At 38.8% G+C, this 15,199-nt stretch overlaps 2 protein-coding genes across 3 annotated transcripts in view; one reads left to right on the top strand and one right to left on the bottom strand.

The window, feature by feature from the left end:
* Positions 1-649, top strand: part of LOC110455079 — a 6,055-nt gene extending 5,406 nt beyond the window's left edge. Inside the window, exon 4 of the mRNA XM_021505011.1 lies at positions 277-649. Within this exon, the coding sequence (XP_021360686.1) occupies positions 277-649 (373 nt within the window). The remainder of the gene's footprint in view (positions 1-276) is intronic.
* The window catches only part of LOC110455210 (proto-oncogene tyrosine-protein kinase ROS-like), a 134,706-nt gene extending 120,140 nt beyond the window's left edge, over positions 1-14,566 (bottom strand). For both annotated transcript variants that reach the window (XM_021505201.1, XM_021505194.1), the window contains exons 1-2: positions 14,490-14,566; positions 5,270-5,490 (exon numbers count right to left, since the gene is read on the bottom strand). The gene's annotated coding sequence lies outside the window, so the exon portion shown is untranslated. The remainder of the gene's footprint in view (positions 1-5,269; positions 5,491-14,489) is intronic.
* Positions 14,567-15,199: the final 633 nt, after the last annotated feature.

Consider the following 15,199-nt stretch of genomic DNA (forward strand, 5'->3'; position numbering starts at 1 on the left):
GGGGGGGACTGGCTAGGCTGGACTTTCCATGCATACTAAACAGGTATAGGGCAGCCGACAGATTAGTGCTAATAGACCAGCAAGACCAGAGTAATCTTGAAGGCTAGCATTTCTGTCTAGCGGCAAGGATAAAATCTATCTGTAACAATAGAATAAACTTCCTCGGGTTAACCTAGTAAAGCTTCAGGCCAATTAGTCCTTATTAACATGAATGGAATTATCAGATTAGAACTACTGTATCAGGAACCTTACACAGAGCTCCTTACACTGTCACAGCAAACCTGGGACAACACAACGAGCTCCTTACAGCGTCACAGCAAACCTGGGACAGTACACAACAAGCTTCTTACAGCGTCACAGCAGACCTGAGACAACACAACAAGCTCCTTACACTGTAACAGCAGACCTGGGACAACACAACAAGCTCCTTACACTGTCCCAGCAGACCTGGGACAACATAACAATGAGCTCCTTCAAGCATCACAGCAGACCTGGGACAACACAACAAGCTTCTCACACTGTCACAGCAAACCTGGGACAACACAACGAGCTCCTTACAGCGTCACAGCAAACCTGGGACAGTACACAACAAGCTTCTTACAGCGTCACAGCAGACCTGAGACAACACAACAAGCTCCTTACACTGTAACAGCAGACCTGGGACAACACAACAAGCTCCTTACACTGTCCCAGCAGACCTAGGACAACATAACAATGAGCTCCTTCCAGCATCACAGCAGACCTGGGACAACACAACAAGCTTCGCACACTGTCACAGCAAACCTGGGACAACACAATGAGCTCCTTCCAGCGTCACAGCAGACCTGAGACAACACAACGAGCTTCTTACACTGTTACAGCAGACCTGGGACAACACAATGAGCTCCTTCCAGCATCACAGCAGACCTGGGACAACACAACAAGCTCCTTGCAGCATCACAGCAGACCTGAGACAACACAATGTGCTCCTTACAGCTTCACAGCAGACCTGAGACAACACAACAAGCTCCTTACAGCGTCACAGCAGACCTGTGACAACACAACAAGCTCCTTACACTTTCACAGCAGACCTGGGACAACACAACAAGCTCCTTGAAGCATCACAGCAGACCTGAGACAACGCAATGTGCTCCTTACAGCTTCACAGCAGTCCTGAGACAACACAACAAGCTCCTTACAGCCTCACAGCAGACCTGTGACAACACAACAAGCTCCTTACACTGTCCCAGCAGCCCTGGGACAACACAATGAGCTCCTTACACTGTCACAGCAGACCTGGGACAACACAACAAGCTCCTCACACTGTCCCAGCAGACCTGGGACAACACAACAAGCTCCTTACACTGTCACAGCAGACCTGGGACAACACAAAGAGCTTCTCACACTGTCACAGCAGACCTGGGACAACACAACAAGCTCCTTACACTGTCACAGCAGACCTGGGACAACACAACAAGCTCCTTACACTGTCACAGCAGACCTGGGACAACACAACAAGCTCCTTACACTGTCACAGCAGACCTGGGACAACACAACAAGCTCCTTACACTGTCACAGCAGACCTGGGACAACACAACAAGCTCCTTACACTGTCACAGCAGACCTGGGACAACACAACAAGCTCCTTACACTGTCACAGCAGACCTGGGACAACACAACAAGCTCCTTACACTGTCACAGCAGACCTGGGACAACACAACAAGCTCCTTACACTGTCACAGCAGACCTGGGACAACACAACAAGCTCCTTACACTGTCACAGCAGACCTGGGACAACACAACAAGCTCCTTACACTGTCACAGCAGACCTGGGACAACACAACAAGCTCCTTACACTGTCACAGCAGACCTGGGACAACACAACAAGCTCCTTACACTGTCACAGCAGACCTGGGACAACACAACAAGCTCCTTACACTGTCACAGCAGACCTGGGACAACACAACAAGCTCCTTACACTGTCACAGCAGACCTGGGACAACACAACAAGCTCCTTACACTGTCACAGCAGACCTGGGACAACACAACAAGCTCCTTACACTGTCACAGCAGACCTGGGACAACACAACAAGCTCCTTACACTGTCACAGCAGACCTGGGACAACACAACAAGCTCCTTACACTGTCACAGCAGACCTGGGACAACACAACAAGCTCCTTACACTGTCACAGCAGACCTGGGACAACACAACAAGCTCCTTACACTGTCACAGCAGACCTGGGACAACACAACAAGCTCCTTACACTGTCACAGCAGACCTGGGACAACACAACAAGCTCCTTACACTGTCACAGCAGACCTGGGACAACACAACAAGCTCCTGTCACTGTCACAGCAGACCTGGGACAACACAACAAGCTCCTTATACTGTCACAGCAGACCTGGGACCACACAACAAGCTCCTTACACTGTCACATCAGACCTGGGACCACACAACAAGCTCCTGACACTGACACATCAGAGTGTGACAATTCACAACGATAGGTTCCAGAGACAATGATATGCTGGAACTCTCAATGAAGATCATCAGTAACTCCTATCATAGTATTAACTAGTGAGAAGACTTCTACAACATAGGAGAGATGTACAAGCTACCAAATAAAACTGAATACTAGTTAAAATAAAGTATGAGACAGATGTATGTAGACCCAACAGTCTCTAAAATGTGATTTTTCTAGTGTCAAATTTCAGCAGTTTATCAGTGGATTTATAGGTCATTTTTAAAAATAGCACTTAATAAAAAAGGTAAACTAATTAATCTGCTTATATACTGCTCAAAGCAGAGGCTAGAATGTTATAATTTTAGAGACTGAAGTGTTAGCTTACATAAACGCCACTGAACAAGACAGGAGCTTGGCTTCAACAAAGTAAACCAGACCTGCACATTCTACCCAACAAGACAGAAGCTTGGCTTCAACAAAGTAAACTAGACCTGCACATTCTACCAAACAAGACTGTAGGCTTGACTTCAACCTAAGACATACCTGCATATTCTGTTCAACAATACTGAAGGTTTGGGTTCAAGAAAGTATGACAGATCCACAAATGCTACCAATCACAAATCCTTTTCATCATTTACATTGAAAAGGAAGTATATGTTGATCATCTGCTCCTGATATCCAGAAATATATGTACTAGAAACTCTAACCAAGACAGTCTTGGATACATAAACTATTTCTCAGCTCCTGGGGGTGCTATACTTATCTAATATTTAACTATTTTACTCAATCAATGATGCTGAAAAATGTTTTTCTTCATACAGCTGCATATGAGCAATGATTGGACAATGTAATAGAGTGGACTGGCCTTTTGAAGACAGGAAAGCTGTAACAGTTGCTCCACCTAGTGTTTTCCCCGGTAAACAACCAAGAGGATTATCATCTAATATTGATTGATGCTTTACTTGACAATAGAGTTGTAACGACAAAAACATACAATTAGCCAGTATAGGTGGCACGTCCTAGCACTGCAAACCACATCTGTGGCATCGGACTAATGAGAATTAATAGGTCCCACTAGCGTTCCCTTGTCTCAGCCTCTTAATAAGGTCTGAAAGTTGACAGCGATGCTGAAGAAGTCTCCCCATGATTTACAGCACTGTACAATTGTCACAGCTCAAAGGACAGTGAACACATCCTTGGAACAAAACGAAATGCCACTCCAACTCAGGAGGGAGTAAAACAATCAACTTATTAGAGAGAATGGATGAGCAGCTTAGTTTTGTCCGTATCATGACCTTAACAAACCACGTTCTATCTGGTCCAGTGTGTACCCCTTGTCTGGTGTAGTGTGCACCCCTTGTTATACTGTCTGGTATAGTGTGTACCCCTTGTTATACTGTCTGGTGTAGTATGTACCACTTGTTATAATGTCTGGTGTAGTATGTATGTCTTGTTATACTGTCTGGTGTAGTGTGTACCCCTTGTTATACTGTCTGGTGTAGTATGTACCCCTTGTTATACTGTCTGGTGTAGTGTGTCCCCCTTGTTATACTGTCTGTTGTAGTGTGTACCCCTTGTTATACTGTCTGGTGTAGTGTGTACGCCTTGTTTGGTTTAGTGTGTACCCCTTGTTATACTGTCTGGTGTAGTGTGTACCCCTTGTTATACTGTCTGGTGTAGTGTGTGCCCCTTGTTATACTGTCTGGTGTAGTGTGTACGCCTTGTTTGGTTTAGTGTGTCCCCCTTGTTATACTGTCTGGTGTAGTGTGTACCCTTTGTTATACTGTCTGGTGTAGTGTGTATATCTTGTTATACTGTCTGGTGTAGTATGTATGTCTTGTTATACTGTCTGGTGTGGTGTGTACCCCTTGTTATACTGTCTGGGGTAGTGTGTACCCCTTGTTATACTGTCTGGTGTAGTGTGTACCCCTTGTTATACTCTCTGGTGTAGTGTGTATTCCTTGTTATACTGTCTGGTGTAGTGTGTATCCCTTGTTATACTGTCTGGTGTAGTGTGTACCCCTTGTTATACTGTCTGGTGTAGTGTGTACCCTTTGTTATACTGTCTGGTGTAGTGTGTACCCCTTGTTATACTGTCTGGTGTAGTGTGTACGCCTTGTCTGGTGTGGTGTGTACCCCTTTTTATACCGTCTGGTGTAGTGTGTATGTCTTGTTATACTGTCTGGTGTAGAGTGTATGCCTTGTTATACTGTCTGGTATAGTGTGTACCCCTTGTTATACTGTCTGGTGTAGTGTGTACCACTTGTCTGGTGTAGTATGTACCCCTTGTTATACTGTCTGGTGTAGTATGTATGTCTTGTTATACTGTCTGGTGTAGTGTGTACCACTTGTCTGGTGTAGTTTGTATATCTTGTTATACTGTCTGGTGTAGTGTGTATCCCTTGTTATACTGTCTGGTGTAGTGTGTACCCCTTCTTATACTGTCTGGTGTAGTATGTATGTCTTGGTATACTGTCTGGTGTAGTGTGTACCCCTTCTTATACTGTCTGGTGTAGTATGTATGTCTTGGTATACTGTCTGGTGTAGTGTGTACCCCTTGTTTTACTGTCTGGTGTAGTGTGTATATCTTGTTATACTGTCTGGTGTAGTGTGTACCCCTTGTTATACTGTCTGGTGTAGTGTGTATGCCTTGTTATACCGACATTCTGTATATCTTTCTCCGTCATTAGTTCATTTTTGATGCTCTAATAAACATTCACTGGTGATTACACGTAAACGACTTACTGTTTGAATGTAGCTGCCACTCACAGGTGAAATTGTGGTGTCTACTTTGAAAGTATGATGTACTTAAGGACGTGGTGCTTACTTGGTATGTGAGGTAAGGATGGAGGCCAGTAATACTGATGTCACCTCCAGGTTGTAGAGATGATTGGTTGTAAATCTCCCAGTCACTGTTGAAGTCTGTGATCCGACTCTGTATGTAGTAGGTAACATTAGGGTGGGTCGGCCCCGCCCAGTGGAGGACCACAGACGAATGACTTTTACTGCCATGCTTCAGCTCTGGGGCTGGAAGTGAGGACCAGGAAGCTGAAAAACACCAAACAATTTCCATATTATATCAAATGTTTAAAATAATATCTTGTGATTAATATGAAGTAATCAGAATCTCACTGAGCCATTACGATCATGTGTATATTAACATTTCTCCTCAAAAAAGCGTTTTCATATTTTAGCCTGCTAGAGATTATTGTAAATTGCAAAACCTATATGCTTTATGTTCAATAAAATTAACTTTTTGCATATAATCATTGGAATGAGATTTGGAATAAGATTCATCAGTTTGTATTTAAAACAAACTTAGCATTAACTATTTAAGCAAGTTTTAAGCAATTAGCACTGTCATAGTTACATAGGATTACCACTGTCATAGTTATATAGGATTACCACTGTCATAGTTATATAGGATTAGCACTGTCATAGTTACATAGGATTACCACTGTCATAGTTATATAGGATTAGCACTGTCATAGTTATATAGGATTAACACTGTCATAGTTATATAGGATTAGCACTGTCATAGTTACATAGGATTAGCACTGTCATATTTATATAGGATTAGCACTGTCATAGTTATATAGGATTAAAACTGTCATAGTTATATAGGATTAACACTGTCATAGTTATATAGGATTAGCACTGTCATAGTTACATAGGATTAACACTGTCATATTTACATAGGATTAACACTGTCATAGTTATATAGGATTAACACTGTCATAGTTATATAGGATTAACACTGTCATAGTTATATAGGATTAGCACTGTCATAGTTATATAGGATTAACACTGTCATAGTTACATAGGATTAGCACTGTCATAGTTACAAAGGATTAGCACTCATAGTTAAATAGGATTAACACTGTCATAGTTATATAGGATTAACACTGTCATAGTTATATAGGATTAACACTGTCATAGTTATATAGGATTAGCACTGTCATAGTTACATAGGATTAGCACTGTCATAGTTATATAGGATTAACACTGTCATAGTTATATAGGATTAACACTGTCATAGTTACATAGGATTAACATTGTCATATAGTTATATAGGATTAGCACTGTCATAGTTACATAGGATTAGCACTGTCATAGTTACAAAGGATTAACACTGTCATAGTTACATAGGATTAACACTGTCATAGTTACAAAGGATTAACACTGTCATAGTTACAAAGGATTAGCACTGTCATAGTTACATAAGATTAACACTTTGCCATTTTAAATAACCTTTAATAAAACTTTATTGTTTCACAGTTTGTTTGATGGGTGGGTTTTTATATCCTTGTGACAGCTAAGGTAAGTTACTTGCACTCTCAAACTCAACAAGCTAGCGATGGTAAACAAAAAAAAATATGTTGAGAAAACAAGCTTGCACTTAACAGAGACTTGCCAAATGAAGCATGAAGATGTGCTCATGCAACAATAAAAGATGTTAATGTGCAATGTAGCATGTAATTCTGCTTCATGACCAAAGCCATATAAACAAGATGGATTCCTGCATAATAAGATGGACGTGCAGTGTGAAGACTCCTGCACCCAAACCAATCACAACACCCCGCCTAGTCAAAAATCAATATCAGTGCCCAAAACCAATCACAACACCCCGCCTAGTCAAAAATCAATATCAGTGCCCAAAACAATTTTGATCATGTTGAAAATGAGACACTTCTATATTAACCATGCGATATTGAAATCAATTTGAAGTGAGACCTCTGAAGACAGTGATGTCTGACAAGGGTCCTGGACAGGCTATAACATCAGCCTAAAGATAATCAAGAAACTAGATCAATGTTCTTGGGTTAAAAGCCAATTTGTAATCAGATCATACACCGTGAATTGCGTTATCCATCTTGAAAGTCTTATGATGACCAATCTTGTGCCTTGAATTTTTGGCACTAAGAAGTTTGGTTTAGTAAGATATTGCGCCATTGCTCTAACTCTCAACACAATCCTATGTGATTGTACATGTTTCAGGAAGTATAGAGAGTTGCTGTATCAGAATCCTATGTGAATGTACATGTTTCAGGAAGTATAGAGAGTTGGTGTATCAGAATCCTATGTGAATGTACATGTTTCAGGAAGTATAGAGAGTTAGTGTATCAGAATGCTATGTGAATGTACATGTTTCAGGAAGTATAGAGAGTTGGTGTATCAGAATCCTATGTGAATGTACATGTTTCAGGAAGTATAGAGAGTTGGTGTATCAGAATCCTATGTGATTGTACATGTTTCAGGAAGTATAGAGAGTTGGTGTATCAGAATCCTATGTGATTGTACATGTTTCAGGAAGTATAGAGAGTTGGTGTATCAGAATCCTATGTGATTGTACATGTTTCAGGAAGTATAGAGAGTTGGTGTATCAGAATCCTATGTGATTGTACATGTTTCAGGAAGTATAGAGAGTTGGTGTATCAGAATCCTATGTGATTGTACATGTTTCAGGAAGTATAGAGAGTTGGTGTATCAGAATCCTATGTGATTGTACATGTTTCAGGAAGTATAGAGAGTTGGTGTATCAGAATCCTATGTGATTGTACATGTTTCAGGAAGTATAGAGAGTTGGTGTATCAGAATCCTATGTGATTGTACATGTTTCAGGAAGTATAGAGAGTTGGTGTATCAGAATCCTATGTGATTGTACATGTTTCAGGAAGTATAGAGAGTTGGTGTATCAGAATCCTATGTGATTGTACATGTTTCAGGAAGTATAGAGAGTTGGTGTATCAGAATCCTATGTGATTGTACATGTTTCAGGAAGTATAGAGAGTTGGTGTATCAGAATCCTATGTGATTGTACATGTTTCAGGAAGTATAGAGAGTTGGTGTATCAGAATCCTATGTGATTGTACATGTTTCAGGAAGTATAGAGAGTTGGTGTATCAGAATCCTATGTGATTGTACATGTTTCAGGAAGTATAGAGAGTTGGTGTATCAGAATCCTATGTGATTGTACATGTTTCAGGAAGTATAGAGAGTTGGTGTATCAGAATCCTATGTGATTGTACATGTTTCAGGAAGTATAGAGAGTTGGTGTATCAGAATCCTATGTGATTGTACATGTTTCAGGAAGTATAGAGAGTTGGTGTATCAGAATCCTATGTGATTGTACATGTTTCAGGAAGTATAGAGAGTTGGTGTATCAGAATCCTATGTGATTGTACATGTTTCAGGAAGTATAGAGAGTTGGTGTATCAGAATCCTATGTGATTGTACATGTTTCAGGAAGTATAGAGAGTTGGTGTATCAGAATCCTATGTGATTGTACATGTTTCAGGAAGTATAGAGAGTTGGTGTATCAGAATCCTATGTGATTGTACATGTTTCAGGAAGTATAGAGAGTTGGTGTATCAGAATCCTATGTGATTGTACATGTTTCAGGAAGTATAGAGAGTTGGTGTATCAGAATCCTATGTGATTGTACATGTTTCAGGAAGTATAGAGAGTTGGTGTATCAGAATCCTATGTGATTGTACATGTTTCAGGAAGTATAGAGAGTTGGTGTATCAGAATCCTATGTGATTGTACATGTTTCAGGAAGTATAGAGAGTTGGTGTATCAGAATCCTATGTGATTGTACATGTTTCAGGAAGTATAGAGAGTTGGTGTATCAGAATCCTATGTGATTGTACATGTTTCAGGAAGTATAGAGAGTTGGTGTATCAGAATCCTATGTGATTGTACATGTTTCAGGAAGTATAGAGAGTTGGTGTATCAGAATCCTATGTGATTGTACATGTTTCAGGAAGTATAGAGAGTTGGTGTATCAGAATCCTATGTGATTGTACATGTTTCAGGAAGTATAGAGAGTTGGTGTATCAGAATCCTATGTGATTGTACATGTTTCAGGAAGTATAGAGAGTTGGTGTATCAGAATCCTATGTGATTGTACATGTTTCAGGAAGTATAGAGAGTTGGTGTATCAGAATCCTATGTGATTGTACATGTTTCAGGAAGTATAGAGAGTTGGTGTATCAGAATCCTATGTGATTGTACATGTTTCAGGAAGTATAGAGAGTTGGTGTATCAGAATCCTATGTGATTGTACATGTTTCAGGAAGTATAGAGAGTTGGTGTATCAGAATCCTATGTGATTGTACATGTTTCAGGAAGTATAGAGAGTTGGTGTATCAGAATCCTATGTGATTGTACATGTTTCAGGAAGTATAGAGAGTTGGTGTATCAGAATCCTATGTGATTGTACATGTTTCAGGAAGTATAGAGAGTTGGTGTATCAGAATCCTATGTGATTGTACATGTTTCAGGAAGTATAGAGAGTTGGTGTATCAGAATCCTATGTGATTGTACATGTTTCAGGAAGTATAGAGAGTTGGTGTATCAGAATCCTATGTGAATGTACATGTTTCAGGAAGTATAGAGAGTTAGTGTATCAGAATGCTATGTGAATGTACATGTTTCAGGAAGTACAGAGAGTTAGTGTATCAGAATCCTATGTGATTGTACATGTTTCAGGAAGTACAGATCGAGAGTTGGTGTATCAGAATGCTATGTGATTGTACATGTTTCAGGAAGTACAGAGAGTTAGTGTATTAGAATCCTATGTAAAAGTTCATGCTCTCAGTGTTTTGCTTCTATTCTTCCCATACTGCAGAGTCAGAGGACCATTTGTACTAGAAAACAGTGAATGTCTTGGGAGTCTCGTCCCAAGTGATCTATAGTAAAGAGGAGGCTATACAGTGTAGATACAGCTAATTAATATAAGCTAGTTATGTACAGCCCTCACGGCCAAGCACCTGCTCATTTGAAACCCTTTAAAGCTAGGCAAACTCTCATTACTACGATGTGCCATGTGTCCCTTGCTCGCCTGCAGTCTGAGGATCAGCTACCACACTGAGTGATGATGCACTTTGTAAGGTGTTGAATGCGCCAGAAGGTGTGTCCACTTTGTCTACAGCACTCAAATATATCACAGCCAAAGCCAGAACCTGCCAACACCTTTGTTCTGAAGACTTCATTAATAAAATATCGTGGCTTTAATGTTTAAATTCAGACACTTTCTTATTGTACACTTCTTAATCAAAACTTTTGAAAGTATCATTTAATTGTCATTTATTTGTTAATTGTCATGGTGAATTATTTATAATTTTATTTAGCTGTTAAAATAGTTTTTAAATAAGTATTTTACACAGTGGTATTAAGGTGTTTTTTTTCCCAGTGGTATTATGTTTTTCCCCATGATATTATGTTTTTTCCGAATGGCAAAATGCTTTTCTGAGTGGTATTATGTTTTTCCCAACAGTATTATGTTTTTACACAGTGGTATTATGTTTTTAGATGATGGTATTATGTTTTTCTAAGTGGTATTATGTTTTTCCCTAGTAGTAATATGTTTTTCCCAGTGGTATTATGTTTTTACATGGTGGTATTATGTTTTTCCCAAGTAGTATTATGTTTTTCCCAGTGGTATTATGTTTTCCCCGTGGTCTTATGTTTTTACATGATGGTATTATGATTTTACATGGTGGTATTATGTGTTTTCCCAGTGGTATTATGTTTTTACACAGTAGTATTATGTTTTCCCCAGTGGTATTATGTTTTCCCCGTGGTCTTATGTTTTTACATGATGGTATTATGATTTTACATGTGGTATTATGTGTTTTCCCAGTAGTATTATGTTTTCCCCAGTGGTATTATGTTTTCCCCAGTGGTATTATGTTTTTTCCCAGTGGTATTATGTGTTTTACCAGTGGTATTATGTTTTCCCCAGTAGTATTATGTTTTTCCCAGTAGTATTATGTTTTTCCCAGTGGTATTATGTTTTCCCCAGTAGTATTATGTTTTTCCCAGTGGTATTATGTGTTTTACCAGTGGTATTATGTTTTTACACAGTAGTATTATGTTTTTCCCAGTAGTATTATGTTTTTCCCAGTAGTATTATGTTTTTTCCAGTGGTATTATGTTTTTCCCCAGTAGTATTATGTTTTTACACAGTGGTATTATGTTTTTACACAGTAGTATTATGTTTTCCCAGTGGTATTATGTGTTTTCCCAGTAGTATTATGTTTTTTCCAGTGGTATTATGTTTTTACCCAGTGGTATTATGTTTTCCCAGTGGTATTATGTTTTCCCCAGTAGTATTATGTTTTTACACAGTGGTATTATGTTTTTACACAGTAGTATTATGTTTTCCCAGTGGTATTATGTGTTTTCCCAGTAGTATTATGTTTTTTCCAGTGGTATTATGTTTTTACACAGTAGTATTATGTTTTCCCAGTGGTATTATGTTTTCCCCAGTAGTATTATGTTTTTACACAGTGGTATTATGTTTTTACACAGTAGTATTATGTTTTCCCAGTGGTATTATGTGTTTTCCCAGTAGTATTATGTTTTTTCCAGTGGTATTATGTTTTTACACAGTAGTATTATGTTTTCCCAGTGGTATTATGTTTTCCCCAGTAGTATTATGTTTTTACACAGTGGTATTATGTTTTTACACAGTAGTATTATGTTTTCCCAGTGGTATTATGTGTTTTCCCAGTAGTATTATGTTTTTTCCAGTGGTATTATGTTTTTCCCCAGTGGTATTATGTTTTTACACAGTAGTATTATGTTTTTCCCAGTGGTATTATGTTTTTACACAGTAGTATTATGTTTTCCCCAGTGGTATTATGTGTTTTCCCAGTGGTATTATGTGTTTTACCAGTGGTATTATGTTTTTACACAGTAGTATTATGTTTTTCCCAGTGGTATTATGTTTTTACACAGTAGTATTATGTTTTCCCCAGTGGTATTATGTGTTTTCCCAGTGGTATTATGTGTTTTACCAGTGGTATTATGTTTTTACACAGTAGTATTATGTTTTTCCCAGTGGTATTATGTTTTTACACAGTAGTATTATGTGTTTTCCCAGTGGTATTATGTGTTTTCCCAGTGGTATTATGTTTTCCCCAGTAGTATTATGTTTTTCCCAGTGGTATTATGTTTTTACACAGTAGTATTATGTTTTCCCCAGTGGTATTATGTGTTTTCCCAGTGGTATTATGTGTTTTACCAGTGGTATTATGTTTTTCCCAGTAGTATTATGTTTTTCCCAGTGGTATTATGTGTTTTACCAGTGGTATTATGTGTTTTACCAGTGGTATTATGTGTTTTCCCAGTGGTATTATGTTTTTTCCCAGTAGTATTATGTTTTCCCAGTGGTATTATGTGTTTTCCCAGTGGTATTATGTTTTTCCCAGTGGTATTATGTTTTTCCCAGTGGTATTATGTGTTTTACCAGTGGTATTATGTTTTTACACAGTAGTATTATGTTTTCCCCAGTGGTATTATGTGTTTTCCCAGTGGTATTATGTTTTTCCCAGTGGTATTATGTTTTTCCCAGTGGTATTATGTTTTTACCCAGTAGTATTATGTTTTCCCCAGTGGTATTATGTGTTTTCCCAGTAGTATTATGTTTTCCCCAGTGGTATTATGTGTTTTCCCAGTAGTATTATGTTTTCCCCAGTGGTATTATGTGTTTTCCCAGTAGTATTATGTTTTCCCCAGTAGTATTATGTGTTTTCCCCATTATATTATGTTTTTTTCGAATGGTAATATGCTTTTTTCGAGTGGTATTATGTTTTTTCCAGTGGTATTATGTGTTTTACCAGTGGTATTATGTTTTTACACAGTGGTATTATGTTTTTTCCAGTGGTATTATGTGTTTTCCCAGTGGTGTTATGTTTTTCCCAGTAGTATTATGGGTTTTTTCATTGGTATTATGTTTTTCCCAGTGGTTTTATGTTTTTACATGATGGTATTATGTTTTTACACAGTGGTATTATGTTTTTTCCCAGTGGTATTATGTTTTTCTAAGTGGTATTATGTTTTTCCAAGTGGTATTATGTTTTTCCCAGGGGTTTTATGTTTTTACATGGTAGTATTATGTTTTTACATGTTGGTATTATGTTTTTTCCAGTGGTTTTATTTTTTTACATGATGGTATTATGTCTTTCCAAGTGGTATTATGATTTTCTAAGTGGTATTATGTTTTTCCAAGTGGTATTATGATTTTCCAAGTGGTATTATGTTTTTTCCCAGTGGTATTATGTTTTTACATGGTGGTATTATGTTTTTACATGGTGGTATTATGTTTTTTTTCCTAGTGGTATTCTGTTTTTCTAAGTGCTATTATGTTTTTCTAAGTGGTACTGTTTTTTCCCCAGTGGTATTATGTTTTTTCCCTGTGGTATAATGTTTTAGGTACAAATGCCTCTTCACAGTTCTGACTTTGAACCTGGCTGTACTGTAGTTGCCTCAGAAAACACACACAAATAAGGACAAATGGATTCCAACATAACTTTTAAAGTTAATTAAAATCATCTAAAGGTGATCTGTTACTCTACCTGATGGGGTCTAAGATGACAATGCCTGAGAGATGACAATGCCAGTGAGATGACAATGCCTGAGAGATGACAATGTCTGAGACATGACAATGCCTGAGAGATAACAATGCCTGAGAGATAACAATGCCTGAGAGATGACAATGCCTGAGAGATAACAAGGCCTGAGAGATGACAATGCCTGAGAGATGTCAATGCATGAGAAAGCTAATCCTTGCTGGAAGTAATAGAGGCGTAAACTAACATCATCTTTCTAAGCTCCCCACCATGGGTTCTTAATTGAAATGTACAGACTTAGAAAGAAGGCCTTTTCCCCAAATGAACAGACAATAACAGATCATGTGCACATGATGATTTGATATCCTGAGGCCCCTCCCAGCCCATCTATCAGTCGGAAAACAATTTGTAATTACACAAAACTGCCACACAAAAAGCTGCTCTTACACCACTAACCGGCCTGTAACATTTAGCCTAGATTTGGAAGGAGGTGGGGAGAGGGTATGTAGGCTCTCCCATGGAGAGGTGAAAAACATTCTCTAGAACACCAGTACAGGAATAAACATTTTCTATCACATGCTGTCATTATGGTTGACGCACATCATCAGCCTTTCTTCATCAGTTGGGTAATCAGTCTCAATAGTATACACATACGATCAGGACGGGTCGTAGAGTACTAAAACTTACACAACACTCAGACCAAACCTTCACAGCACCCTGACCAAACCTTCACAGCACCCTGACCAAACCTTCACAGCACCCAGACCAAACCTTCACAGCATCCTGACCAAACCTTCACAGTAATCTGACACACCACTAAAACTTACACAACACTCAGACCAAACCTTCACAGCACCAAGACCAAACCTTCACAGCACCCTGACCAAACCTTCACAGTAATCTGGCCAAACATTCACAGCACCCAGACCAAACCTTCACAGCACCAAGACCAAACCTTCACAGCACCAAGACCAAACCTTCACAGTAATCTGACCAAACCTACACAGTAATCTGACCAAAAACCACTAAAACTAACACAAAACTCTAAAACCTACACAGTAATCTGACACACCACTCAAACTTACACAACACCCTGACCAAACCTACACAGTAATCTGACACGTCCACTAAAACTTACACAACACCCTGACCAAACCTACACAGTAATCTGACACACCACTAAAACTTACACAACACCCTGACCAAACCTACACATTAGTCTGACCAAAACTACACTAAACACTTAAACTTACACAGCACCCTGACACAACACTAAACACTAAAACTTACACAGCACCCTTACACTACACTAAACATTAACACTTACACAGCACCCTGACACTACACTAAACACTAAAACTTACACAGCACCCTGACACTACAATAAACACTAAAAC

Source organism: Mizuhopecten yessoensis, unplaced genomic scaffold (assembly GCF_002113885.1).
Source record: "Mizuhopecten yessoensis strain PY_sf001 unplaced genomic scaffold, ASM211388v2 scaffold921, whole genome shotgun sequence".
In the NCBI taxonomy this organism is placed as follows: domain Eukaryota; kingdom Metazoa; phylum Mollusca; class Bivalvia; order Pectinida; family Pectinidae; genus Mizuhopecten; species Mizuhopecten yessoensis.